Source organism: Oncorhynchus kisutch, linkage group LG13, assembly GCF_002021735.2.
Source record: "Oncorhynchus kisutch isolate 150728-3 linkage group LG13, Okis_V2, whole genome shotgun sequence".
Lineage (NCBI taxonomy): Eukaryota > Metazoa > Chordata > Actinopteri > Salmoniformes > Salmonidae > Oncorhynchus > Oncorhynchus kisutch.
This window is the reverse complement of record NC_034186.2, coordinates 67,742,806-67,770,084: the sequence shown is the minus strand read 5'-3', so window position 1 is coordinate 67,770,084 and position 27,279 is coordinate 67,742,806. Positions and strand designations below refer to the sequence as shown.

The 27,279-nt window shown below is 42.0% G+C and overlaps 1 protein-coding gene across 1 annotated transcript; it reads left to right on the top strand.

The window, feature by feature from the left end:
* Window positions 1–863: 863 nt before the first annotated feature.
* LOC109901432 (single-minded homolog 1-A-like) lies at window positions 864–27,279 on the top strand. Its single transcript, XM_020497426.2, has 11 exons — window positions 864–1,372; window positions 6,959–7,041; window positions 7,869–7,958; window positions 8,117–8,225; window positions 8,338–8,423; window positions 8,762–8,961; window positions 9,209–9,315; window positions 17,398–17,545; window positions 23,185–23,350; window positions 23,581–24,004; window positions 24,350–27,279. The coding sequence occupies exons 1-11, from the start codon at window positions 1,198–1,200 to the stop codon at window positions 25,093–25,095; spliced, it is 2,334 nt and encodes a 777-aa protein (XP_020353015.1). The 5' UTR covers window positions 864–1,197; the 3' UTR covers window positions 25,096–27,279.

Genomic DNA, 27,279 nt, shown 5'->3' with positions numbered 1-27,279 from the left:
TAACATGAGCCGTATGGCTCTCTATAGTGTCCCAGGATGATTTCAACAAGGCTAGAGGTGAGGATCTATACGAGCAAATCCCGGATTCACATCGAGCACTGACACGTTTATAATAATAATGCCCAATAGGGAAATGGAACAGACTACTTACTGCCCAATGAGGGACAGGCTGGCTGGTAGAAACGCGGGGGTGGGCTGTTCTCAGATTCTACGGGAGAAATAGGGAGATAGAGTTAAAAACAGGAGGGTTTGTAAATTTATTTTTGATACACTCGCATCCATAAAGCAGAGATGAGGGAAGTCTAGTGTGCCTCTGCTGTCGTAGTTGAAGTTCTACTGAGGATTTTCGGCGAAACTAGGACATAAGAACAGAAGTGAGAAGAGGTAACATTGCTGCAGATTTCTTGAAAAAAAGTTGGGTTTGGTTGTAATCCGTGCTCCGAGGTAGGTTGATAATCTAGCATGTTTCGATTACTGTATTTGACACTGCCTTGAAACGAAGATACAGTCATTATAGACTAATAAAATGAGTGTGCGTATTGCCACTCTGTCTCTAGCCTAATTACTCAAGTTTAGTAAACCAACCTAATTGGTGCGTAATGCGCATTGCAATCAATGGTCACCACAAGTGTGATGTTCATATTTTACAAGGCCTATCTGGTGCAATTGAACGTATGCAAATCACCATTTTACATCAGTTGGCCTATGCCTATTTGAACAATATTGGGTTCAACGTGTTAATGTATTCTCGCATATTATTATTATTTTTCTTCAGAAGGACATGATATCTTCGGCAACGGTGTGAAGGACCTGAACTCCTCACAGAGATGTTGGGCCCAAGTGGATGTCATGTACAATGAATCTGGAGCTATGGCCGATTACTCCTCATAATATACAGGATATTCAGATCCTTCTTCGTCATCTTAACCTATCCTGGAAGTAACATGGGAATGTTCATATTTTATTTCTGGATTTAGTCAGGAAGGAGAACCGAGCAGCTACAGTGTTAACTTGACGCACCACACAAGTTATCCGCGCCCGAGCAATACAGTTCGTGCTTTGGAAGAGCCAGCGCGTAAGACAGAATGCATGGGTGTCAAAGCAGTGAAATGATATAGAATTGAGATCTGTATATTGACTGACTTTTATTGTTTGGTGAATTCACGCCAAGGTCGAAGAAGATAGAATTATTTGAAAATGAAAGAAAAATCGAAAAATGCTGCCCGGACTCGACGGGAAAAGGAAAATAGTGAATTCTATGAGCTGGCCAAGCTATTGCCTTTACCTTCTGCCATCACGTCTCAGCTTGATAAAGCTTCAATTATTCGACTCACAACAAGTTACTTGAAAATGAGAATAGTTTTTCCTGAAGGTAAGGTTCTGATATTATTACATTAAACGTTGTTATATTATGAGGGTTATTATTAGGCTATTATAACAACCAACGTTTATATTGATGTTACCATAAGTGTTATTGGTATATTTAAAAATATTTGTGTGTTACAGTTACGCTTTTTGTTTTTATTTTGATGCTAGATATTCATGTTCTTATGCAAGGCTAATCATTCAAATCATAATTCCAAATGTTGCCACATATTATCAAATGACTTTGTTGCCTCATCTATTCACTGATGTGTAATGTGTTATATTATAATGATGTCTTATAATGATGAATCATGTCATGTTATTAACGTTTTTATTCTGCTCTCATTCTGCAAAACGCCTGTGCTGCCACTTCTCCTCATTCACACGAATCACTGGGGAATCAATAAGACTACAGTAATTATTGTGTTTACGTATGGGAGAGGTGTAGGCCTACATGAATCTAAATCAAGTTATATGTTGCATAACATAACTCGTTAGGCCCAATTAAATTCCATTCAATAATCTCTCCACTGTTACATGTGAAGGGAATACTTTTATTTACCTATGTTATTTCCCATACTGATATATGGAATAGTTCTATATTTTAGTTGGTTATATATTGTCAAATATAAGCAGTCCGAGAGAGAGTCAAAATGCCATACGGATTTAAGATAACTTTTGTAGGCCTTTCGAAATTGTGGCAATATTATTAACTAGGACTAAAAATACAATTCATTGGAATTTGTTCTATCAAAATCTACCATGTTTTTCCAAAACAAACTTGATTCATGCCGAAGTAGCCTAAAGATGGCAACTTTATGCACACAATGTCCTGTGAAATAAGTAGTGTGCGCGCATACATGGATAACTGACCGTTGTACACACCTCTTTGTCTGTGAAGAATACACTGTGCGTGTCTTTTTACATTTATACACGTGTAGTCCCCTTTCAGAGTCAGGCGACCATGATGCCCATGGAAGACGATTAGCCGTCATTTGCCACCTTCTCTCGGCGGTCTCAAGGGCCCCTGTTCTGCGTGACCGCTACAGAGCCGCGCCAATTAGCGTCACCCGAGCGACTAGCGGTCTGATCCTTACGAACATATGGGGGCCTTGTAACACTGAGGCAAAGAAGAGAAGCGACTTTTCAAGAATGACTTCTCAAGCTCAGGCTGTTAAGACACACACACAACAAACAAAAAAACGCACGAGAGTATATGGATTGTGGATTTTGCTTAAAATCGATCCCCCCTGTGTCGAATGTTGTTTTTAGGCCTATAGGCCTAACCTATGTGTGACGTTGCAGGTGATCAACGATTCATCGCATGCACAGGCGTCTTGGGCGTACACGTAGATATTATCATATCAATAATGTTAATGCAGTCAGTATAAGAAGTGGAACATGTTTCATCTAAATTATATTTGACAAATTCCATAAGCACACGCGATTGGTTGTTTTGACATTGTGACAAGTGTCATATCTCGTCTACAGTTATTTTTATCTTCATCAGTGTTTTACTGTTTTACTGAGTTGCGGAAGGACCGCATATCTGGTTTACACTACACATCTACTTCAAATTGGGGGTTTCCTCACGAACTAAAAACAACAAAAATACCCTGATTTGGGGGATTTTCACGAAATTGAATCCGTAGAAGGGTCCTTTGGAGGAAGAATTGTTGACATATATTTGACATTTGTATATTAAAGCATAATCGAGAAATAAAGACTTGAATGTCGAATATTTGTGACATTTTCGACCTTCCCAGGCCTTCTTTAAGGCTCTATAATGTTTCATCTGTAGGTGCTACAAAGCAGAAATTAGTTTCATATGAAGCTTTGCCACTTGCTCTGTGATATTAGTAGTATTTTGATTTCAATTTTATTACATTAATTTATAACAATTTAACATTTTAGATTTTTTTTTTTTCAACATAGGCCTATTTTTTTTACCTTTATTTAACTAGTTAAGTCAGTTAGGAACAAATTCTTATTTTCAATGACGGCCTAGGAACAGTGGGTTAACTGCCTGTTCAGGGGTAGAACGACAGATTTGTACCTTGTCAGCGCTGGGAATTGAACTTGCAACCTTCCGGTTACTAGTCCAACGCTCTAGCCACCGCCCCATCTACCTACTCTACAGGCATATCAAAGTTCCATAGTGGGATCTCTGTTAGTTTTACATTTATGGACCATTTTATACAGTGGAATTGACAAAGTAGGCAATGTAGCCAATCGCAGCCCTCCTTTTACTTGCATCATTGCACATCCTGCAAATCACCAGCAGAGGGCGACCATTTTGAATCCATTTTCACATTCCCTCATTGATAATACTTACAAATGACTCTAAAAGTAGCAGAGATCCCACTCTGGAACTTTGATAGCCTGTAGAGTATATTATGTTCAGCCATATATAGAGAAATTAGCCAAATCCAAATTGGTAACCTAATATTTTCAATGTTCATGTTTATTTTTCAATATTAATACATTTGTTATACATTTTTATAAAAAAAATAAATAGCTGATATCACAGAGCTAACAGTAAAGCTTCATATGACACCAATCTTTGCTTTGTAGCACCTACAGATGAAACATTATGGAGTATTAAAGGAGGCCTGGCTAAGACAAATGTCAGAAATATTCCAACTTCAATTAATTATTTATCAATCATGCTTTAAGATACAAATGTCAAATATATGTCAACAATTATTTCTCCAAAGGACCCTACTTTCGATTACATCTAGTGAAAATTCCCAAAATCTGGCCACTCCAATCTGCCCCCAATACATTTTCAATCGATGAGCCATGATCACCATTGAAGTTAAATTGGTACAGAATTCAAGTGTGCAACAAATATAGCCTCTTATAGCTTCCTCAACATATGTTAATGAGCCAGAACAACAATAAGCCTGCCATGCACCCACTGGTGGTTAAAAGGTTTTTGGCGCTCCAAAGATACGTTTTTTAATTTTTACTGTTGATAATAGCTAAAATGTCCGTTTTCCGTTAGTGTAGGCTAAAGGCTATCTATAACTATCTATAAGCTCGTTATAGATAGGCCCGCCTACTCTTTAATATTGATAAAAGAGGAGAGTAGACAAAAATGTAAACCAGAAATAGTCTATCTAGTGTTACCAGAAGCTCATTTCAGTCACAGTTTGTCTGGGTGAATGGAATGATGAGGAAATTCTGACAGGCCTATGCTTAATTCGTTTTTTTTTTATCGCCGCTTTAATAGGCTACCGCTCACGGTTTCCACACTTGATAAGGAAACAAAGCATGCGGTCGTTTCCCAACACTAGCATATGGTAAAATAAACTGATGAATAATTGAAGCTACAGTCTCACAGGGAGGGGGGATAGTGGCTGTATCGGGGAATATTCTGTATACTCAGTTTAGGAGGGTCCTGTCACTGATGCGTTTTACGATCCGTATTGCGAGCCATGTGCGTTCCTCATTAAATAGCCTCTGCTGTTTTAAAGGGCTGTCCAAACACACACACTGCTGCAAAACAAATCGCCTTGAAACACATAACACAACGTCGAATTAGGCCCGGAAAGTGACAGCGTGTATTGCAAAGAAAGTGTTCCGAGTATTCGCCAGTAAAAGATTATATGAAAATGTATAGAGGTGAGAGGGTTTTATGGCCTTTATTGACAGCGAGCGGTCAATAACCTTTGCTCCACCCCATGTGGTCCCACCGAATTACAAGTCACATCAGAGAGAGAGAGAGCGGGAGAGACGTGTTGATGCGTTTGTTTTTCTGAAGTCTTCCGCTGCTGTTAGATCAATCGAAAACACAAACAGACATACAATGCGTATTTGGGCCACCTCACATTTTTTGGCATTAAATAATCATAACAGCAAACAATGTGTCTGGTTTATCAGGCGTTACTGACACAAAAAAAGGCAATATTAAAATCATAATTCCAATATAGGACATTATTAGGCCTAGCCCATTTCTTGGAAGGATTTTTAAGCTTTTTGTATTCCTATACCTTGTTGAAACCTGCACAATTAACGGAACACGATATATGTGTGTGTAGACCTACAAAACATATTATGCTTCTTCTAAGAGCTGAGGCCCGTGTAAATAATTATCTAAATCTGTTGTGCACGCGCACGTGAGCAAAATAACAAATTGAGCTCAGAGAAACTGGGAGCTTTTTCAACTGCAATTTTATAGGAGACGAATAAATTTTCTAGCCATGCATGCGAGCAATTGAACACTCTTTCAGGACAGGGCTCTCCAGACTAATCTTTGAGTCGTCGCTAACGCCTCTTTTGTTTGAAATGTAGGCCTACTTTTGTTCGGTTTGGAGCACTTCATGTCGCAGGAGTATCTTTAGATCCTATTTCTGAATGTAATGCCCAATTTGGTGATTATCTTAAGCGCGCGTTGATGTCGAAGAGAGCCTAATTCCCTGCGGTAGGTCAAGTGCGAGAACCTAAAGGCCCCAGCTCGAGCTCCCACACAGATTACCATGGCGCGGAGAGGAACAGACAGTCCCACCTATGGGGTCATCACTAGTTACCACAGCCTATTTGTACGATTATACATGTTTTAAAATGTGATTTTAAATCTAACCCTTATCTTAACCACACTGCTAACCTTATTCCTAATCCTAACCTTAAATTAAGACCAATAAAACGAATGTATTTTTTTCATACATTTTTACAATTTAGACAATTTTGACTTTGTGGTTTTGGTACCTAGTGGTACCTATGGCCCTGCTTACTTGTATAATTAGCTTAACACGTGACGTATTGACACACTAAAAACGGGCCTAGTATGATTATAGTTTTTCCCCCCAACAAGCTTCCACATGTTACGTTATTGCCAGTAGGCCTATAGGTCTATCGGTGATAGTAATTCATCAGAAAGATATAAAATGCTAAAGGTTAAGAGATTTAGATTAAATCATTGTCTATCGAATAATACATGATTTTCCATATGACACTGAATGGTCCCGCTCCTGTAGTGAAGATGCTGCATATTTGAGTTGTGGTTAAGGAGTCATTTGTTTGTTTCAGTTGTGTAAACGTGAAGTGCATTTTTGGTTAATATTAAAGTGCGAAACGTTTTTGTTGTTGTTGTGATCTTTGCACGGGCACGTGTTTGTTTTCGTATGGAATTTGCATTGCAATCGGGATTGCGGGGTGGTTTACCGGGGACAGCAACTCTTATTTGCTTGATCGAATTTTGTTGGTTTCTTCGGGTGTGCGGTGGAGGAGATTTGCACGTCCAATGTTTTGCCAACCTGTTTACAGTCCAGCCATCGCTGTGAAATCAGGTGTGCTCAACTGAACGAATAATATTAGGTATTTAAATATATACCCAAACATTATATTTATTTCAAGTGTGAATATGAATATTATTATTCACACTAAAATAATTGATTTTAACGCTGATAGCCATATTATTACATTCACACAATTACGTCGAAAATGAATAATGCATCTCAAAGGCATCTTCTCTATTATGATGATGAGTATTATTATGTCGCTTTTATTATTATGTCGATTTTATTTAACTTATGTACATTCATTCTAAAATACAAACTGATATTCACTTATTTTCCCATGTGTGTTGCAGGGCTGGGAGAGTCCTGGGGCCACGTGAGTCGGACCAGATCTCTGGATAATGTTGGGCGAGAGCTGGGATCACATCTGTTACAGGTGGGATCACATATCCTACAGGTGCAGACTTATTTGAATTTTGAACGCCATTTTTTTCTTTGGAATATAATAGAAATGTAAAAAAATGTCGAATGGTAAAGTGTTTTTATTGTTGTAAATTCTGTACACATTACTTATTTTTTATTGTATTATTATTATTATCATTATTATTATCATCATTATCCCACGTGACAGCAGCAGTTGTCGCCCGTTATTCATATTTTAAAGGGAGAGTGATTTTCTTCCTCACATCTCCCTCCTGCTGCTCTCATTCTTGTGGATATAAATCTGGAAATATCTTCAACGCATTCATAGTCACGCGCTGCGCCTCTCTTCTCTCCTCCAGGAGTCTCTAGTTAACAAGGGTTCGTTCCTACATGATCGTAACAACACTAAATGCAACACAGCAAAAGTACCATGGCCTAGTAGTTATAGTATAGTCGAAGTTCTAGACTATAATAATGATATTAATAAGTATGCAGACATTATTAGTGTGTTTCTATTGATAATTTCAAGGTTATTAATAATTTCAAGATAATGACTTTGGATACATTGAACAAAATATTATTATTATTATGCTAATTGGTAACAACATTTTTGATAGTCAACCGATAAAAAAACACAATGCTACGATGCTGTCATAGACGTGTCTATGGTATTTTTCTTATTTTGTATTGACAACAGATTGATTGATTATTAATTTGAGAAATTAAATAATCGAATGACCTGTATAGTAGCATTAATATGTAGACCTAGCTAGGCAAAGATCCACGCACATTTTGTCCACATTTGACCTAATTAATATATACATTACAATTATTTTTCAGACGTTGGACGGGTTCATTTTTGTGGTTGCTCCTGACGGGAAAGTAATGTACATATCTGAAACAGCATCGGTCCATTTGGGCTTATCACAGGTAGGCTGCTGCACAATCTGTCTTTATTTCGATTAAATTGATTGCTTTATTTTGCATTGATTTAAATCGATCCTTGTGCTTTGTGCTACAGTAGACATAGCCTATAGTCCTATGTTTTACGTTTCTTGAAAACAATGACTAAACGTGTATTTTAACAGGTAGAGCTGACCGGAAATAGTATTTACGAGTACATCCACCCCGCTGACCACGACGAAATGACAGCCGTGCTGACAGCTCACCAACCCTGCCACTCGCACTTTGTCCAAGGTATGGTAGCCTGTGTATGCTATGTTGATTGACTGACTGAGCACTGAATCACGTGTCATGGTATTTACATTATATGGTCGTCTTTGATTGCGTTTTCTCTCTGTCTTTGAAGAATATGAAATGGAACGTTCATTCTTTTTGAGAATGAAATGCGTCCTTGCGAAAAGAAATGCTGGTCTGACATGTGGTGGATACAAGGTAGGCCTATGTTGCTGCCATCTTTCTCAATGTCAAAGTTGTTAGATTATATAGTCAGCCATTTCAGTTTATGTTGATGGTGTGACTGAATTGTTGATAGTTGGCACAGGGTCTTTATAATTGAAGCCTATTTTTTAAACTTCTCTGGCAAACTGCACTTGGTTTTTGAAAAATCCTTCAAACTGTAGTTTTAGCCCTGCTAGAAACTCTCCGTTCCCATGCATTCCATAATAACAGAAATCTCTTGCAATACCTAAACTGGTTGAATACATATTTCCATATGTGTATTCTTATATATTGTAGGCCTTCATGCATATTTGTGTGTACAATTCTGTCAGGTGATCCACTGCAGCGGGTACCTAAAGATCCGTCAGTACAGCCTGGACATGTCTCCATTTGATGGCTGCTATCAGAACGTGGGCTTGGTGGCGGTGGGCCACTCTCTACCTCCTAGCGCTGTCACTGAAATCAAACTACACAGCAACATGTTCATGTTCAGAGCCAGCCTGGATATGAAGCTCATCTTCCTCGACTCCAGGTAAATACAACATTTAACCCAACTCACACACTGGAGAAGCTTAGTGTTCCCAAATACTTAAGGTTCCACTTGAAACAACTTCTAACGGCTTTGTTGAGCATTCATAACGTCTTCATAAACACTACATAGATGCATGAGTAGTCATACACCTCTGAAATAATGAGGAAGATGCAGAAATTGGGTACGTTCTGTGTGCATATGTATCAGTAATTCTGAGCGTGTGTATTTAATATTGTGTATGTCCCAGGGTAGCTGAGCTGACAGGCTATGAGCCCCAGGATCTTATAGAGAAGACGCTCTATCACCATGTCCATAGCTGTGACTCCTTCCACCTGAGATGTGCACACCACTTGTGTGAGTTAGGTTTGTTTTGCTCTCCTACAGTTACTATCTCCCAGTCCTCAGAACTAGAATTTTCTATCTGTGATATATTAACAGTGTAGTGGCAATAGTAATACAAAAGGCATAACTAACACCACTGTCTGTGCTGAATGTTATACAGATATCTAATGTACTTACAGTGCATTCAGAAACTATTCAGATCCCTTGAATTTTTCCACATTTTGTTACGTTACAGCCTTATTCTAAAATGGATTAAATAGTTTTTTCCCCCTCATGTAAATACACGCAATACTCCATAATGACAAAGCAAAAAATGTTTTTTAGACACTTTTGCAAATGTATTAAAAATAAAAACTGATATCATATTTACGTAAGTATTTAGACCCTGTACTCATTACTTTGTTGAAGCGCTTTTGGCAGTGATTGCAGCGTTGAATCTTCTTGAGTATGACACTACAAGCTTGGTACACCTGTATTTGGGAGTTTCTCCCATTCTTCTCTGCAGTTCATCTCAAGCTTTGTCAGGTTGGATGGGGAGCGTTGCTATCACAGCTATTTTCAGGTCTCTCCAGAGATGTTCGATCAGGTTCAAGTCTTGGTTCTGGCTGGGCCAGGCCACTCAAGGACATTCAGAGACTTGTCCTGAAGCCACTTCTGCGTTGTCTTGGCTGTGTGCTTAGGGTCGTTGTCCTGTTGGAAGGTGAACCTTCACCCCAGTCTGAGGTCCTAAGTGCTCTGGAGAAGGTTTTTATCAAGAATCTCGCTGTACTTTGCTCCGTTCATCTTTCCCTCGATCCTGACTAGTCTCCTAGTCCCTGCCACTGAAAAACATCCCCACAGCATGATGCTGCCACCACCGTGCTTCACCTTAGGGATGGTGCCAGGTTTCCTCCAGACATGACGCTTGGCATTCAGGCCAAAGAGTTCAATCTTGGTTTCGTCAGACCAGAGAATCTTGTTTCTCATGGTCTGAGAGTCTTTAGGTGCCTTTTGCCAAAGTAGGCTGTCATGTGCCTTTTACTGAGGAGTTGCTTCCGTCTGGCCACTCTACCATAAATGCCTGATTTGGTGGAGTGCTGCAGAGATGGTTGTCCTTCTGGAAGGATCTCCCATCTCCACAGAGGAACTCTGGAGCTCTGTCAGAGTGACAATCGGGTTCTTAGTCACCTCCCTGACTAAGGCCCTTCTCCCCTGATTTCTCAGTTTGGTGGTTCCAAACTTCTTCAATTTAAGAATGATGGAGGCCACTGTGTTATTGGGGACATTCAATGCTGCAGACAATTTTTGGTGCCTCAACACAATCCTGTCCCGGAGCTCTGTGGACAGTTATTTTGACCTCATGGCTTGATTTTTGCTGTGACATGTACTGTCAACTGTGGGACCTTATGTAGACAGGTGTGTGCCTTTCCAAATCATGTCCAATCAGTTGAATTTACCACAAGTGGACTCCAATCAAGTTGTAGAAACATCTCAAGAATGATCAAAGAAAATATGATGCACGTCAGCTCAATTTAGAGTCTTATAGCAAAGGATCTGATTTACTTATTTAAATAAGGTATTTCTAAAAACCTGTTTTCGCTTTGTCATTATGGGGTATTGTGATTTTTATTTAATTTAATACATTTTAAAACAAGGATATAACGTAACAAAATGTGGAAAAAATTCAAGGGGTCTGAATACTTTCCGAATGCACTGTAATTGTACTTTAATAATTGCTTTACATCACATGAAACAAAGTGCCTTCTTTTCCATTTCTAAATGCTTTATGAACTATCTGATTTATATTATAGTTTCACGTGACTCGAGTCTAAAATATTATCTGATGAATAAAATATAATCTTTTTTAATGATGTCTTATCAGTTCTAATATATTTTGTGTAATTGCAATAACCTGCTCTACTTAGAACAACATCCATCCTCTAACAAAAATGGTGCCGGAAGAAATGACAGCAGTTTTACGGTCGCCCAACCAATTGTGCTATTATGTTTTTTTCCCCGCATTATTTGTACATAATGTTTCTGCAACCGTATTTTACGGCAGAAAAGAGCTTCTGGATATCAGTACAGCGATCACTACCTCGGATTAGACAAAGAGCTTCTGGATATCAGGACAGCGATCACTACCTCGGATTAGACAAAGAGTTTCTGGATATCAGGACAGCGATCACTACCTCGGATTAAACAAAGATTTTTCTACAACAAGTTAGAAGCACAGGACATTCTCCAAACACCCGGCAGGGCCGACATGCCAGTTATTCGCAAGAGGAAGCGACGCAGGTACAGATGACGAAGAGCCGGATGCCTTGAAAGGACCCGCAGAAGGCGAGTAGGAAAGCTGCCGTTGCCAACAATATTACTCGCCAACGTGCAATTGTTGGACAATAAATTAGGCGAGGTACGATCACAAATATCCTACCAACGGGACATCAAAGCGGCAGTCTGTGCATATTTGTAAACAACAGCTGGTGCACGAAATCTAAGGAAGTCTCTAGATTTTGCTCGCCTGAAGTAGAGAATATTGTGATAAATTGCAGGCCACACTACTTGCTTAGAGAGTTCTCAGCTATACTATTCGTGGCTGTTTATTTACCACCACAGACAGATGCTGGCACTAAGACCGCACTCAGTCATCTGTATAAGGAAATATGCAAAAAGGAAACCACCCACCCAGAGACAGCGCTCCTAGTGGACAGAGACTTTAATGCAGAGAAACTTAAATCAATTCTACCAAATCTCTATCAACATGTTAAATGTACAAAATTAAATGTACAAAATTAAAGCAGGAAGCAACAGTGACTTGGTCTATAAAAAAGTGGTCAGATGAAACAGATGCTAAACTACAGGACTGTTTTGCTATCACAGACTGGAACATGTTCCGGGATTCTTCCGATGACATTGAAGAATACACCACATCGGTCACCAGCTTTATCAATAAGTGCATCGAGGACGTCGTACCCACAGTGACTGTACATACATACCCCAACCAGAAGCCATGGATTACAGACAACATTCACACTGAGCTAAAGGGTAGAGCTGCCGCTTTCAAGGTGCGGGACTCTAACCTGGAAGCTTACAAGAAATCCAGCTATGCCCTGTGACGAACCATCAAACAGGCAAAGTGGGAATACAGGGCTAAGATTGAATCATTCTATACCGGCTCCGACGCTCGTCGGATGTGGCAGGGCTTGCAAACTATTACAGACTTCAAAGGGAAGCACAGCCGCGAGCTGCCCAGTGACACGAGCCTACCAGACGAGCTAAATCAGTTCTATGCTCGCTTCGAGGCAATCAACACTACGGCATGCATGAGAGCATCAGCTGTTCTGGATGACTGTGTGATCACCCTATCCGTAGCCGACGTGAGTAAGCCCCTTAAACCGGTCAATATACACAAGGCTGCGGGGCCAGACGGATTACCAGGACGTGTGCTCCGGGAATGTGCTGACCAACTGGCAGGTGTCTTCACTGACATTTTCAACATGTCCCTGATTGAGTCTGTAATACCAACATGTTTCAAGCAGATCACCATAGTCCCTGTGCCCAATAACACTAAGGCAACCTTCCTAAATGACTACAGACCCGTAGCACTCACGTGTGTAGCCATGAAGTGCTTTGAAAGGCTGGTAATGGCTCACATCAACACCATTATCCCAGAAACCCTAGACCCACTCCAATTTGCATACCGTCCAAGCAGATCCACAGATGATGCAATCTCTATTGCCCTCCACACTGCCCTTTCCCACCTGGACAAAAGCAACACCTGTGTGAGAAGGCTATTCGTTGACTAAAGCTCAGCGTTCAAAACCATAGTGCCCTCAAAGCTCATCACTAAGCTAAGGAACCTGGGACTAAACACCTCCCTCTGCAACTGGATCCTGGACTTCCTGACGGGCTGCCCCCAGGTGGTGAGGACAGGTAGCAACACATCTGCCACGCTGATCCTCAACACTGGAGCTCCCCAGGGGTGCGTGCTCAGTCCCCTCCTGTATTCCCTGTTCACCCACGACGGCATGGCCAGGCACAACTCCAACACCATCATTAAGTTTGCAGACGACACAACAGTGGTAGGCCTGATCACCGACAACGACAAGACAGCCTATAGGGAGGAGGTCAGAGACCTGGCTGGGTGGTGCCAGAATAACAACCTATCCCTCAACGTAACCAAGAGTAAGGAGATGATTGTGGACTACAGGAAAAGGAGCACCAAGCATGTCCCCATTCTCATTGACGGGGCTGTAGTGGAGCAGGTTTAGAGCTTCCACATCAACAACAAACTGGAATGATCCAAACACACCAAGACAGTTGTGAAGAGGGCCCGACAAAGTCTATTCCCCCTCAGGAAACTAAAAAGATTTGGCATGGGTCCTCAGATCCTCAAAAGGTTCTACAGCTGCAACATTGAAAGCACTGGTTGCATCACTGCCTGGTATGGCAATTGCTCGGCCTCCGACCGCAAGGCAATTCAGAGGGTAGTGCGTACGGCCCAGTACATCACTGGGGCTAAGCTGCCTGCCATCCAGGACCTCTACACCAGGCAGTGTCAGAGGAAGGCCCTAAAAATTGTCAAAGAGCCCAGCCACCCCAGTCATAGACTGTTCTCTGTACTAATGCATGGCAAGCGGTACCGGAGTGCCAAGTCTAGGACAAAAAGGCTTCTAAACAGTTTTTACGCCCAAGCCATAAGACTCCTGAACAGGTAACCAAATGGTTACCCGGACTATGGTTACCCTATGTTTACCCGGACCTCTTTACGCTGCTGCTACTCTCTGTTTATCATATATGGATAGTCACTTTAACTATACATTCATGTACATACTACCTCAATTGGCCCGACCAACCAGTGCTCCCGCACATTGGCTAACCGGGCTATCTGCATTATGTCCCTCCACCCGCCAACCCCTCTTTTTACGCTACTGCTACTCTCTGTTCATCATATATGCATAGTCACCTTAACCATACCTACATGTACATACTACCTCAATAATACTAACCGGTGTCTGTATATAGCCTTGCTACTGTTATTTTCAAATGTCTTTTTACTGTTGTTTTATTTTTTTACTTACCTACACACACACACACACACCTTTTTTTCGCACTATTGGTTAGAGCCTGTAAGTAAGCATTTTACTATAAGGTCTACACCTGTTGTATTCGGCGCACGTGACAAATAAACTTTGATATGATGTTGCACTACAATCATATCATCCAATTATGTTATACAGTTGAAGTCGGAAGTTTATATACACTTAGGTTGGAGTCATTAAAACTTGTTTTTCAACCACTCCACACATTTCTTGTGCATGGCACAAGTAATTTTTCCAACAATTGTTTACAGACTGATTATTTCACTTATAATTCACAGGTTCACAATTCCAGTGGGTCAGAAGTTTACATACACTAAGGTGACTCTGCCTTTAAACAGCTTGGAAAATTGCAGAAAATGATGCCATGGCTTTAGAAGCTTCTGAAAGGCTAATTGACATCATTTGAGTCAATTGGAGGTGTACCTGTGGATGTATTTTAAGGCCAACCTTCAAACTAAGTGCCTCTTTGCTTGACATCATGCGAAAATCAAAAGAAATCAGCCAAGACCTCAGAAAAAAAATTGTCGACCTCCACAAGTCTGATTCATCCTTGGGAGCTATTTCCAAACGCCTGAAGGTACCACGTTCATCTGCACAAACAATAGTAGGCAAGTATAAACACCATGGGACCACACAGCCGTCATACCGCTCAGGAAGGCGTTCTGTCTCCTAGAGATTAACGTACTTTGGTGCGAAAGTGCATATCAATCCCAGAATAACAGCAAAGGACCTTGTGAAGATGCTGGAGGAAACAGGTACAAAGTATCTATATCCACTGTAAAAAGAGTCCTATATCGACATAACCTGAAAGGTGGCTCAGCAAGGAAGAAGCCACTGCTCCATAACCGCCATAAAAAAGCCAGACTATGGTTTGCAACTGCACATGGGGACAAAGATCATACTTTTTGGAGAAATGTCCTCTGGTCTGATGAAACAAAAATATAACTGTTTGGCCATAATATCCATCGTTATGTTTGGAGGGAAAAGGGGGAGGCTTGTAAGCTGAAGATCACCATCCCAACCGTGAAGCATGGGGGTGGTAGCATCATGATGTGGGGATGCTTTGCTGCAGGAGGGACTGGTGCACTTCACAAAGTAGATGGCATCATGAGGAATAAAAACTATGTGGATATATTGAAGCAACATCTCAAGACATCAGTCAGGAAGTTACAGTGCGGCAAAAAAGTATTTTGTCAGCCACCAATTGTGCAAGTTCTCCCACTTAAAAAGATGAGAGGCCTGTAATTTTCATCATAGGTACACTTCAACTAGGTACAATTTAAAAGACACCTGTCCACAACCTCAAACAGTCACACTCCAAACTCCACTATGGCCAAGACCAAAGAGCTGTCAAAGGACACCAGAAACAAAATTGTAGACCTGCACTAGGCTGGGAGGACTGAATCTGCAATAGGTAAGCAGCTTGGTTTGAAGAAATCAACTGTGGGAGCAATTATTAGGAAATGGAAGACATACAAGACCACTGATAATCTCCCTCGATCTGGGGCTCCACGCAAGATCTCACCCCGTGGGTTCAAAATGATCACAAGAACGGTGAGCAAAAATCCCAGAACCACACGGGGGGACCTAGTGAATGACCTGCAGAGAGCTGGGACCAAAGTAACAAAGCCTACCATCAGTAACACACTACGCCGCCAGGGATTCAAATCCTGCAGTGCCAGACGTGTCCCCCTGCTTAAGCCAGTACATGTCCAGGCCCGTCTGAAGTTTGTAGAGAGCATTTGGATGATCCAGAAGAAGATTGGGAGAATGTCATATGGTCAGATGAAACCAAAATATAACTATTTGGTAAAAACTCAACTCGTCGTGTTTGGAGGACAAAGAATTCTGAGTTGCATCCAAAGAACACCATACCTACTGTGAAGCATGTGGGTGGAAACATCATGTTTTGGGGCTGTTTTTCTGCAAAGGGACCAGGACGACTGATCCATGTAAAGGAAAGAATGAATGGGGCCATGTATCGTGAGATTTTGAGTGAAAACCTCCTTCCATCAGCAAGGGCATTGAAGGTGAAACTTGGCTGGGTCTTTCAGCATGACAATGATCCCAAACACACCGCCCGGGCAAGGAAGGAGTGGCTTCGTAAGAAGCATTTCAAGGTCCTGGAGTGGCCTAGCCAGTCTCCAGATCTCAACCCCATAGAAAATATTTTTAAGTGGAAGAACTTGCACAATTGGTAGCTGACTAAATACTTTTTTGCCCCACTGTAAAGCCTGGTCACAAATGGGTCTTCCAAATCGACAATGACCCCAAGCATACTTCCAAAATTGTGGCAAAACGGCTTAAGGACAACAAAGTCAAGGTATTGGAGTGGCCATCACAAAGCCCTGACCTCAATCCCATAGAACATTTGTGGGCAGAACTGAAAAAGCGTGGGTGAGCAAGGAGGTCTACAAACCTGACTCAGTTACACCAGCTCTGTCAGGAGGAATGGGCCAAAATTCACCCAATTTATTGTGGGAAGCTTGTGGGAGGCTACCCGAAACGTTTGACCCAAGTTAAACAATTTAAAGGCAATGCTACCAAATACTAATTGAGTGTATGTAAACTTCTGACCCACTGGGAATGTGATGAAAGAAATTAAAGCTTAAATAAATCATTCTCTCTACTATTATTCTGACATTTCACATTCTTAAAATAAAGTGGTGATCCTAACTGACCTAGTTAGTACAGGGACTTTTTACTAGGATTAAATGTCAGGAATTGTGAAAAACTGAGTTTAAATGTATTTGGCTAAGGTGTATGTAAACTTCCGACTTCAACTGTCCATGATCACTAATTAATGCTTCATTATTTTTGGACCAATGATATAAACAAGAGTTTCAGTTCCCCTCTAACTCTCTCTCTCCCCCTCTATTTGTCTCTGTGTCTCCCTCTCTTTGTCTCTGTCTCTCTCTCTGTGTCTCTCTCGCTTGCTCTCTCTCTCTCTCTGTCTCTCTCTCTGTCTCTCTCTCTCTCTCTACCCCTCCTTCCCTCTCTCTCTCTCCAGTGCTGGTGAAAGGCCAAGTGACCACTAAGTACTATAGGTTCCTGGCTAAGCAGGGTGGCTGGGTTTGGGTCCAGAGCTATGCCACCATTGTACACAACAGCCGTTCCTCCAGACCCCACTGTATCGTCAGTGTCAACTACGTCCTCACGTAGGTGCCTCGGCAGAACCCCAGAGGATAACACATGAAAGCATTGTACAACAGTTATTTCTTATGTGATCCTTGGTGGATGACATACAGGACAAACACTACATCTGTGGGTCATAATATGTGTGCAAGACCCACCATGTGTATTAGAGGTCAACCGATTATGATTTTTCTACGCCGATACCGGTGCCGATTATTGGAGGACCAAATTAAAGCCGATACCGATGAATCGCCATATTTTTATATATGTATTTGTAATAATGACAATTACAACAATACTGAATGAACAATGAACACTTTTATTTGAACTTAATATAATACATCAATAAAATCAATTTAGTCTCAAATAAATAATGAAACATGTTCAATTTGGTTTAAATCATGCAAAAACAAAGTGTTGGAGAAGAAAGTAAAAGTGCAATATGTGCATTGTTAGAAAGCTAACGTTTAGGTTCCTTGCTCAGAACATGAGAACATATGAAAGCTGGTGTTTCCTTTTAACATGAGTCTTCAATATTCCCAGGTAAGAAGTTTTCAGTTGTAGTTATTATAGGACTATTTCTCTCTATACCATTTGTATTTCATATACCTTTGACTATTGGATGTTCTAATAGGTACTTTAGTATTGCCAGCCTAATCTCGGGAGTTGATAGGCATGAAGTCATAAACAGCGCAATGCTTGAAGCATTGCAAAGAGCTGCTGGCCTATGCAGGAAAGTGCTGTTTGAAAGAATGCTTACGAGCCTGCTGCTGCCTACCACCGCTCAGTCAGACTGCTCTATCAAATCATATACTTAATTATAATATAATAGCACACAGAAATACGAGCCTTAGGTCATTAATATGGTCAAATCCGGAAACTATAATTTCGAAAACAAAACGTTTATTCTTTCAGTGAAATACGGAACCGTTCCGTATTTTATCTAACGGGTGGCATCCATAAGTCTAAATATTGCTGTTACATTGCACAACCTTCAATGTTATGTCATAATTACGTAGAACTCTGGCAAATTAGTTCGCAACGAGCCAGGCGGCCCAAACTGTTGCATATACCCTGACTCTGCGTGCAATGAACGCAAGAGAAGTGACACAATTTACCTAGTTTAATATTGCCTGCTAACATGAATTTCTTTTAACAAAATTTTGCAGGTTTAAAAAAATATACTTCTGTGTATTGATTTGAAGAAAGTCATTGATGTTTATGGTTACGTGCATTCGTGCAACGATTCTGCTTTTTTCCGCAAATGCGCTTTTGTGAAATCATCCCCCGTTTGGTGAAGTTGGCTGTCTTTGTTAGGAAGAAATAGTCTTCACACAGTTCGCAACGAGCCAGGTGGCCCAAACTGCTGCATATACCCTGACTCTGTTGGACAGAATGCAAGAGAAGTGACACAATTTCCCTAGTTGAAAGAAATTCATGTTAGCAGGCAATATTAACTAAATATGCAGGTTTAAAAATATATACTTGTGTATTGATTTTAAAGAAAGGCATTGATGTTTATGGTTAGGTACACATTGGTGCAACGACAGTGCTTTTTTTTGCGAATGCGCTTGTTAATACACCCGTTTGGCGAAGTAGGCTGTGATTCAATGATACATTAACAGGAACTGCATCGATTATATGCAACGCAGGACAAGCAATATAAACCAGTAATATCATCAACCATGTGTAGTTAACTAGTGATTATGTTTAAATTGATTAGTTTTTTATAAGATAAGTTTAATGCTAGCTAGCACCTTACCTTGGCTCCTTGCTGCACTCGCATAACAGGTAGTCTGCCTGCCACGCAGTCTCCTCGTGGAGTGCAATGTAATCGACCATGATCGGTGTCCAAAAATGCCGATTACCGATTGTTATGAAAACTTGAAATCGGCCCTAATTAATCGGTCGACCTCTAGTGTGTATAGCCTACCCTTTAGCTTTTTCTGTACATCACCAATAAGTCTTTAGTACTGTCAGTGGAAAGAATGGTGCTGTAGGTCTAGGGTGTCTGTTATTTTTTCAGTGGATGGTTATATCTCCTAGCCGGAGTCATGTCACCGCAGAGAGAGATCAGCAGTCACATCAGTCCTTGATTTGTTTGGTCTGATGTGATACCTTGCTCTGGGAGGGTCAGGCCAGGCTTGAGCCTGTTCAGATTTTTACACAGCACCACACACACACACACAGACTTCTTTGTAGCTCAGCTTAGCCGTTGTTTCCCTCTCTGATAAGATAATGAGTATTGGCACCCCAGGTTTATACAAGCCTTCACTGCAAATCAATTAACGAGAGGTTAATAAGAAATATATTTATTTTTAGGTTAATAAGAAACATGACACGTTTTTTTTGTTAAAATTACTTAAGTGTAGTGGATGAGGAGTTTTGACAGGATTGTAAATAGGACCTTTTTATTTGTTGCGTTCATTTATAGTGGAACGAAGTTGTGTATTTTCATCTCATCAAAGCCTGTCGACTGTTTTTTGTTGTTCTGTAGATGTTAGGATGAAATGTTCTGTTAGATTGTTCTGTCTAATAGGGTGAGAGTTTACAGTAGCTGACAGGAAGGCTGCATCGTTCTATCACTGTTTTCAATTTAGAATAATCATTTCTTGAAAAACTGAAAGTTGTTTACTGTGACTTTCTTCTTCTGTAGAAAAGTTATGATGCGTGGTAGTGTGGATGTCTGTGTGTAGAATAGTTATGATGTGTAGTAGTGTGGATGTCTGTGTGTAGAATAGTTATTGTGTAGTAGTGTGGATGTCTGTGTGTAGAATAGTTATTGTGTAGTAGTGTGGATGTCTGTGTGTACCACTTGGCTGTTACCTTTGGAACCCTCACCCGGGAAGGGAAAGTCACTTGGCAAGGTGTCTCTGGAATGAACAAAATGTCCATCTGTCTGTCTGCAGACTGTGTCAACTGTCTCAGTCAGGCATGGGTTCACAAAGTCTTTTTTTTCTTCCTAATAGTTTTCATTTGTTTGGTTGAGTCAACCTGGCCCGAGGTGTCAGATAGAAGGGGGTGCACTGTTGGCACGATTCCATTGTCTCTATTGCCCTTGGCAAACCTCAGTCAAGCTTAAGTATTAGAAAGAAAACTAATACAGTTTGAATCCAGGTCTGGTGGACTGTCTTTCTCAGACAGTGGTATTGAGTGCGGGCCTCCGTCATGCATGAGCACTGATAAGCAACACAATTTGCTTCAAGCCAGTTTTCCACTGGAAAAGTCACCATAACGTTCAAACCTCTTTTCACTCAGCATGCGCTTACTTTATCAACTGAACTGCAAACAGTCCAGATATAGATATAGTCTGAGTCAAGCTCTATTGGTTCTGTGAGTGTTAGTATTGGCTCAGTACAGATGTAGGATCTTAATTTGATCACTCTGTTGCAGGAGAACTTTCCTACATTGCAGGAAATGTAAAACTTGTAATGTATTTGAGGTTTAAAAAGGATTCTGAAGTTTGTCATTTTCACTTAGAAATCTTATAATTATAATCCACATCATAATTCACATTTCCTGTTTCTGCAGGATTCTTTTCCTGCTGTAGCAAACTGGCTCAAATTAAGAACCTACATCTGAACCTTCTGGTTAGGTCTGTGAAAACTGTGCCACTGCCTTCTAGGATGGGACATTTAGCCTATTTCCTGGTGTGCTGCTGTGTGTAATGTGTATTGCTGCAGATGTAAAAGTGTTCCAGTAAATGAATTAGGCCCATAAAACACTCCATTAACCAGAGGAGGCAGAAGAGGCTGCTCCGTACAGAGGAGAGAAGAAGGAAATGACTCGACATGCACAGCCGCAGACTACCCCCCTCCGCAAATCCATAACGGTGTTTATGAGGTTTTAATTGATAGGCCATTAAGATAAGGAGCGTTTATGGCTGCCAGCTTGGTGAGAGAGTAGGGAGTTTAGAATTTGTGGATGAAGATTTCTCATTCCCCCCATGTGATCTTTTTTTTAAACAATTGTTTTACTTTTTATTGAATCACATACTGTACAGTCAATTAGTACCGTCTTGTGATCTTGTTGAGATGTTTTATCGTGTGAGACATTAAGCTGTAATGAGACATTGTGCAAACGTGTTGTTAGCCTCAACGTATCTGTGAGAATAGCATCATTCAGTCAGTGAATTCATAGTAACTCAGTTCATTAGCAGAGAGAGAGAGATAACAATACAATGTCATCCACTGAGTGTTCCTGTCCTGTCTGAGGCGAAATAATAATGATAATAATGAGTTCATTATTTCCCTATAAATATCTGAGAGAATGGCATGGGATATAGTCAGTTCATCAGACAACTATCACAGCCCCTTTCTCACTGTTCTTATCAGAGGCAATGGTGGGTGATTCACACAGTAGCAGGTAGAGGTGTACTAGTCTACACTGATTAACACACAGCTAGTAGGGAACACAGGAGTTCACCTCTGGTTGAACTGCCTCTATGTGTACTAGTACTGATAACCTCTTTGCCTTGTCCTATTGGCTAGTACTGATAACCCTTCCACCTTCCGTCCCTTTCTATTGGCCAGAGCCTGTCCCTGTGATCCCTGACCTTTCTTAGGCAATACTCTGTGTTTACAGCAAGATAAGAACACTTTATCACATAAAGGAGTTGGTGTGTGTGTCATGCACTGAAATGCGTGACCTGACCTGATCCTATGAGAATACTATTCTGTATGTTTTTCATAGTGTTTGTATGGAACATGTATTTCTTGATTGTGTGTGTTTTAGAAATCAAAGTTTGTGTATGTGTATGTATGTGCATGTACCTGTATATGTGTCTGTGTGCGAGGGAGCGTGTGCACATGCGTGGGGTGTACATGCGTGCGTGCGTGGGTGGGTGGAATGGATCAGTGTTTGGCCAGAGTAAACCCTGTCCAGGCTTTTCCATCCATCTTCTCCAACTTGATTCATCATAGTGAACAAAATCCATACGGGGAGGCCTGGGACCTGAAATCGGCCCTGGCATTTCTAACACACTGGCCCATTTTCTTCCTTGACGCCCCTACACCGGACCATTTTCTTCCTTGATGCCACATTATTAGCCAGATAATGCTTATTATTTGTGAAAATAAATAAAGTTGGACAGTCCCACTCAGCTAAAAATGGACCAGCCCATCTGGCATTTGCCCGAAATGCCCGATGCCCAGTCCACCCCTGCTTTACAGAGAAATCAATTCCCATTTCCAAGTACTGTCTCCTGGCATGGTGTTCCTGTGGGCTTGGTTTAGCCAGACATAGCCCTTAATCGCATGTGTATTTGAACGGACAGCCTCCCCTCTGTTGTATGTTTGTTAAAGGCCTTGTTACAATCCTGATGGAGAAACAAGTTCTTCCGAAAGCCTCTCTACCGCTCTTTCTCGCTCTCACTCTCGCTCTCTTTCACTCTCTCTCTTCTCTCTCTCTGCTCTCTTCTCTTTCTCTCTTCTCTCTCTCACACACAGACACACACACACACACCATGCTCTAATTACCAAACCAATGTTAGTGTGTATTTGCACCCTGAGAGTGAAAAAAATCTAATCCCCAGGTAGACAAATGCACAAGCCACACTTGTTTAATGATGGTCTTTATGTAATCCTAACACATAGTTAAATCAGGAATATACCTGTGTATCTACATGATCTACAGTCCATACTGTTTGTGTATGCTTCTGTAGGGATACTGAGTATAAAGGACTCCAGCTGTCTCTGGACCAGGTTACAGACACCAAGCCCTCCTTCCCCTTCAGCAGTGCTCCCACCAGCCTCACTGAGAACCGCAGAGCACCCAAGAGCAGAGTGTCCCGAGCTAAGGCCAAGGCTCGACTGTCCCCCTACACACAGGTGAGGCTCTATAGGAACATACAGCGCTGGTCCTGTACACATCCTTCACAGAGGCAACTCTCTATTTGAGCCAGGATACTGCATGATCTGTCAGTGATGGGAGATGGCTTATACCTGATGTATCACTTCTTGATTACCTGGGTAATGACTCATATTTCTCCTCTCTCACTCTCTGTCTTTCTCTGTCTCTCTCCCTCTCTCCCCCTATTGCTCGCTCTCTCTATCTGCAGTACACTGGTTTCCAGGCCGAGCGGTCAGAGTCGGACCAGGATAGTCCTTGGGCAGGATCTCCCCTCACAGACTCCGCTTCCCCTCAGCTGCTGGAGCAGGGGGACGGGCTTGGCGCCTCCTGTGCCTACAGGCAGTTCTCCGAGCCACGTCCCCTCTGCTACAGCCTCCCAATCACTGAGGAGCACCACCACCACATCCCCAGCGAAAGTCACCCCCACCTCGACAGACACGGCCACAACCAGACGTGCGAGCGGGGCCGCTGTGAGGCAGGGAGGTACTTCCTGGGTGCTCCCCAGGGTGGGACAGAGGCGTGGTGGGGAGCTGCCCGCTCTGTGCTGCCCCTGGCCAAGACCTCGTCCCTGGAGAATGGAGAGGGATACGAGAGCAGCGTGCCCCACATCACATCCATCCACAGTCTGCATAGTAAGTCCCTATCCCTGGCCCTTTAGCTTGTATTACTGTAGGAGGCTGGAGATGGGTGAACTCCACTGTTGCAGGCTCAAAGACACACAGATTTGATTTGGGTTGGTGCAAAAGCCTGCTCACACTTCAGATCTCCCACCTCTGCTTTATTTAACCTTTATTTAACCAGGAAAGAATATTGTGGTTAAAAAACACTTTTGCAATGGTGACCTGGAAGAGGTCAGCAAGAAAATACAGGTTAGTTTTAACCCTTAACCTGTAGGATAACATGCTGCTAGCGCTGCTTAGCCCTGGATATAGCTTCCTGTTGGCTCTAAGATCAGTGTCCTGTCCCTCCCTCTACAGACTGTGGCCAATGGGACCAGGACAGTGTGGTCAGTTCGCCAGACGGGGGCTCCGCCAGCGACTCAGGGGACCGTTACCGCGCAGACTACTTCCGGGTCAGCCCCCAGGAGCCGAGCAAGATCGAGACCCTGATCCGAGCCACGCAGCAGATGATCAAGGAGGAGGAGAATCGTCTGCAGCACCGCAGCAAGCTCCACCCAGGCCCTGACACTCCTCTAGGGCCTGCCAACGGCCTCCCGAAGGGCCCCGGACCCAACTTCACCACTGACTACCCCCAGGGGGTGCTACATAGCGTGTTGTGCCGTGGCCTGGGTCAGGTGATCAGCCCCGCATCAAGCCCTGCCCCTCTCTCCAGGCTCAGCAGCCCAGGGTCTGATCCCCTCCTCCCCAAGCCCAAAAACTACCTCCAACAGAGAGGACAGACAGACTTGTCCCCTCTCCCCCAGCCCCTGCACCACCAGCTTGGCTGTCCAGGCCCCTGCTCAGACTCCTCCCCTACCCCTGCCCCAGCCCTCTACCCTTCCCACCCCCAAACCCAAACGGGGAGGCCCTATCTGGACAAGCAAGCTGCTGCCTACTCCCTGACGGGCTATGCCCTGGAGCACCTGTATGACCCCAAGAGCCTCAGGGACTTCTGTTCCTCCGCTGGCTCCACCCACTACGACGTGACTTCACACCTGCGCATGCAGGCAGAGCAGGGGCCAGGACACAAGGGGACCTCCGTCATCATCACCAACGGCAGCTAACGCCTGCTTGTCCAATAACACTAAAGGGATGTCTAAAATGTCAGCCTATTCCCTGTATAGGGAATAGTGTGCCATTTCCCTACATGCTATTTTTGACCAGAGCCTGCGTAGGGCTCTGGTCAAAAGTAATGCACTACATAGGGAATAGGGTGCCATTTCAGATGCACACTAAAACACATGAAGAAGAAACTGGATCCATGGAATATTCATTCTATAGCCCAGCCTCAACGGCCTCTTCTGTGTCTTATCCAGCAAAAACATGTTTCCTTTTCTTTTAATCTTTACAGAGCTACATTATTCCATTTGCACTGCCAGAAATAGAGTTTAATTGTGGGAACCTCACCCCTATGGTTGAAGATAGGGTTGTGGATATGCTTTGAGTTAACAGGACAGGGTTCAACGTTAGTGCACTTTTTAGTGTTGGTCAGAATCCCCTTATCACAACACAACTCACAAAAGTTAAAGTCAACTAGACCTGGTTAAATTGATCGATTTTTTTGCCCGCTCTACAGATGGCTATATCTGTCTGCTAATACAGGACTAGTAAAGGCCCAGTGCACTACTTTTAAGATAATAATTCAGGGGGTACTACAGCATCCTCAGCACCCCTACTTTCCGTACCTATGGTTAAAGGTGTGCAGTATAGAGATGAAGCAAAAATGACACAAAAAAAACTTCACAGACATCAACAATTATGCAAATTCATTCTATCTATGTTCTCCCCAGTAGGTAAGCTATGGATTAAGGGAAGTGTACCCACACTTTCAGAGAAAGCAAAGGGGGGATTTAAGGGATACATGCAAGAGATACATATGCCTACATTTACATTGAGACATACATCAGTTCACCTGGACTGTCAGGTAGCAGGCTTTACTTGGGCTAAATGTCTTGTTGGTGTGAATAACAACATTTATTAGTGAATTGGTCTGTAGTGGTATAATATCACCTCAGTGAGGATACCAACATTATATACAACCTCTAATGAACAACCTTATTGAGATGTGATTACTGGGAGGCTAAGGGTCAATATGATGGCATGGATTGTCTCATTTGCCAGGTGTAGTGGTAAACACTGAGGGGGAATTTAGCATGCTTTCAAGGTAAACACTGAGGGAGTTAGCATGCTAGCAAGGCTGAGGTGTGAGTTAGCATGCTAACAAGGCTGAGGTGGGAGTTAGCATGCTAACAAGGCTGAGGTGGGAGTTAGCATGCTAACAAGGCTGAGGTGGGAGTTAGCATGCTAACAAGGCTGAGGTGTGAGTTAGCATGCTAACAAGGTTGAGGTGGGAGTTAGCATGCTAACAAGGCTGAGGTGGGAGTTAGCATGCTAACAAGGCTGAGGTGGGAGTTAGCATGCTAACAAGGATGAGGTGGGAGTTAGCATGCTAACAAGGATGAGGTGGGAGTTAGCATGCTAACTAGGCTGACGTGAGAGTTAGCATGCTAACGTGTGTGTACCTCCGAGGCATGTCTTGTTAAATTGTCAACAAGGGTAATTGTACAGTTATTGTACTGGAAAGAGATGCCCATTGTTTATTGAACATATGATGAGATGAAGGAAAAATCAAGTGAGGTGAAATGGAGAGATTGTGTCTGATGTGGTTGATCGACTTATTACAGAATGATGTAGTGGCAACGCTTGCTTGTACCAACATGACATTAGTTAATATTACCATAATAATGAGTTATATGACAATTCATGAAATGTTTTCACAAAGTCATGATACATGCAGCAATATGCAATCCAACCAGTTGGGTAGTCAGTTAGACAGCCTAAATCATTATCACATCTGATCATGATAATGCTTGTTTGTTATAAACTGGCATTACCTTTCTCTAACGATTCATATCATGTTTATTATACTGTTTTGTAGGCAGTGTGACACATTTCTAGCGTTCCCCTGGATTCTGTTGTAAATGTGGTTACCATATCTCTTATATTTATAAGTTTGGATTTGTTTTTGTTTTTGTCAGAGTCTGAATTGTGCTTTTCCAAAGTTATTTATGATGTAAATATGCTGAGAAAAAGACACCACTTTGAAGCACAAGGGAAAAGTTGTATTTATTTAGTGAATGTTTATTTTGGGTTTTGAAACATAGTTGCAATCAAAACAGTCTGCTTGCATATGAGTGTGTTTGATTTAAACAAATTCTATGAAACAAAATTAATAAACAACACTTTTT

What these genes read in the sequence shown, in the direction of transcription:
- LOC109901432 (XM_020497426.2), top strand. Translation starts at nt 1,198, where the DNA reads ATGAAAGAAAAATCGAAAAATGCTGCCCGGACTCGACGGGAAAAGGAA. An exon ending in TCCATTTGGGCTTATCACAG is followed by an intron (nt 7,959 to 8,116) that starts GTAGGCTGCTGC and finishes GTATTTTAACAG; the next exon opens with GTAGAGCTGACCGGAAATAG. An exon ending in GACTGTCCCCCTACACACAG is followed by an intron (nt 23,351 to 23,580) that starts GTGAGGCTCTAT and finishes CTCTATCTGCAG; the next exon opens with TACACTGGTTTCCAGGCCGA.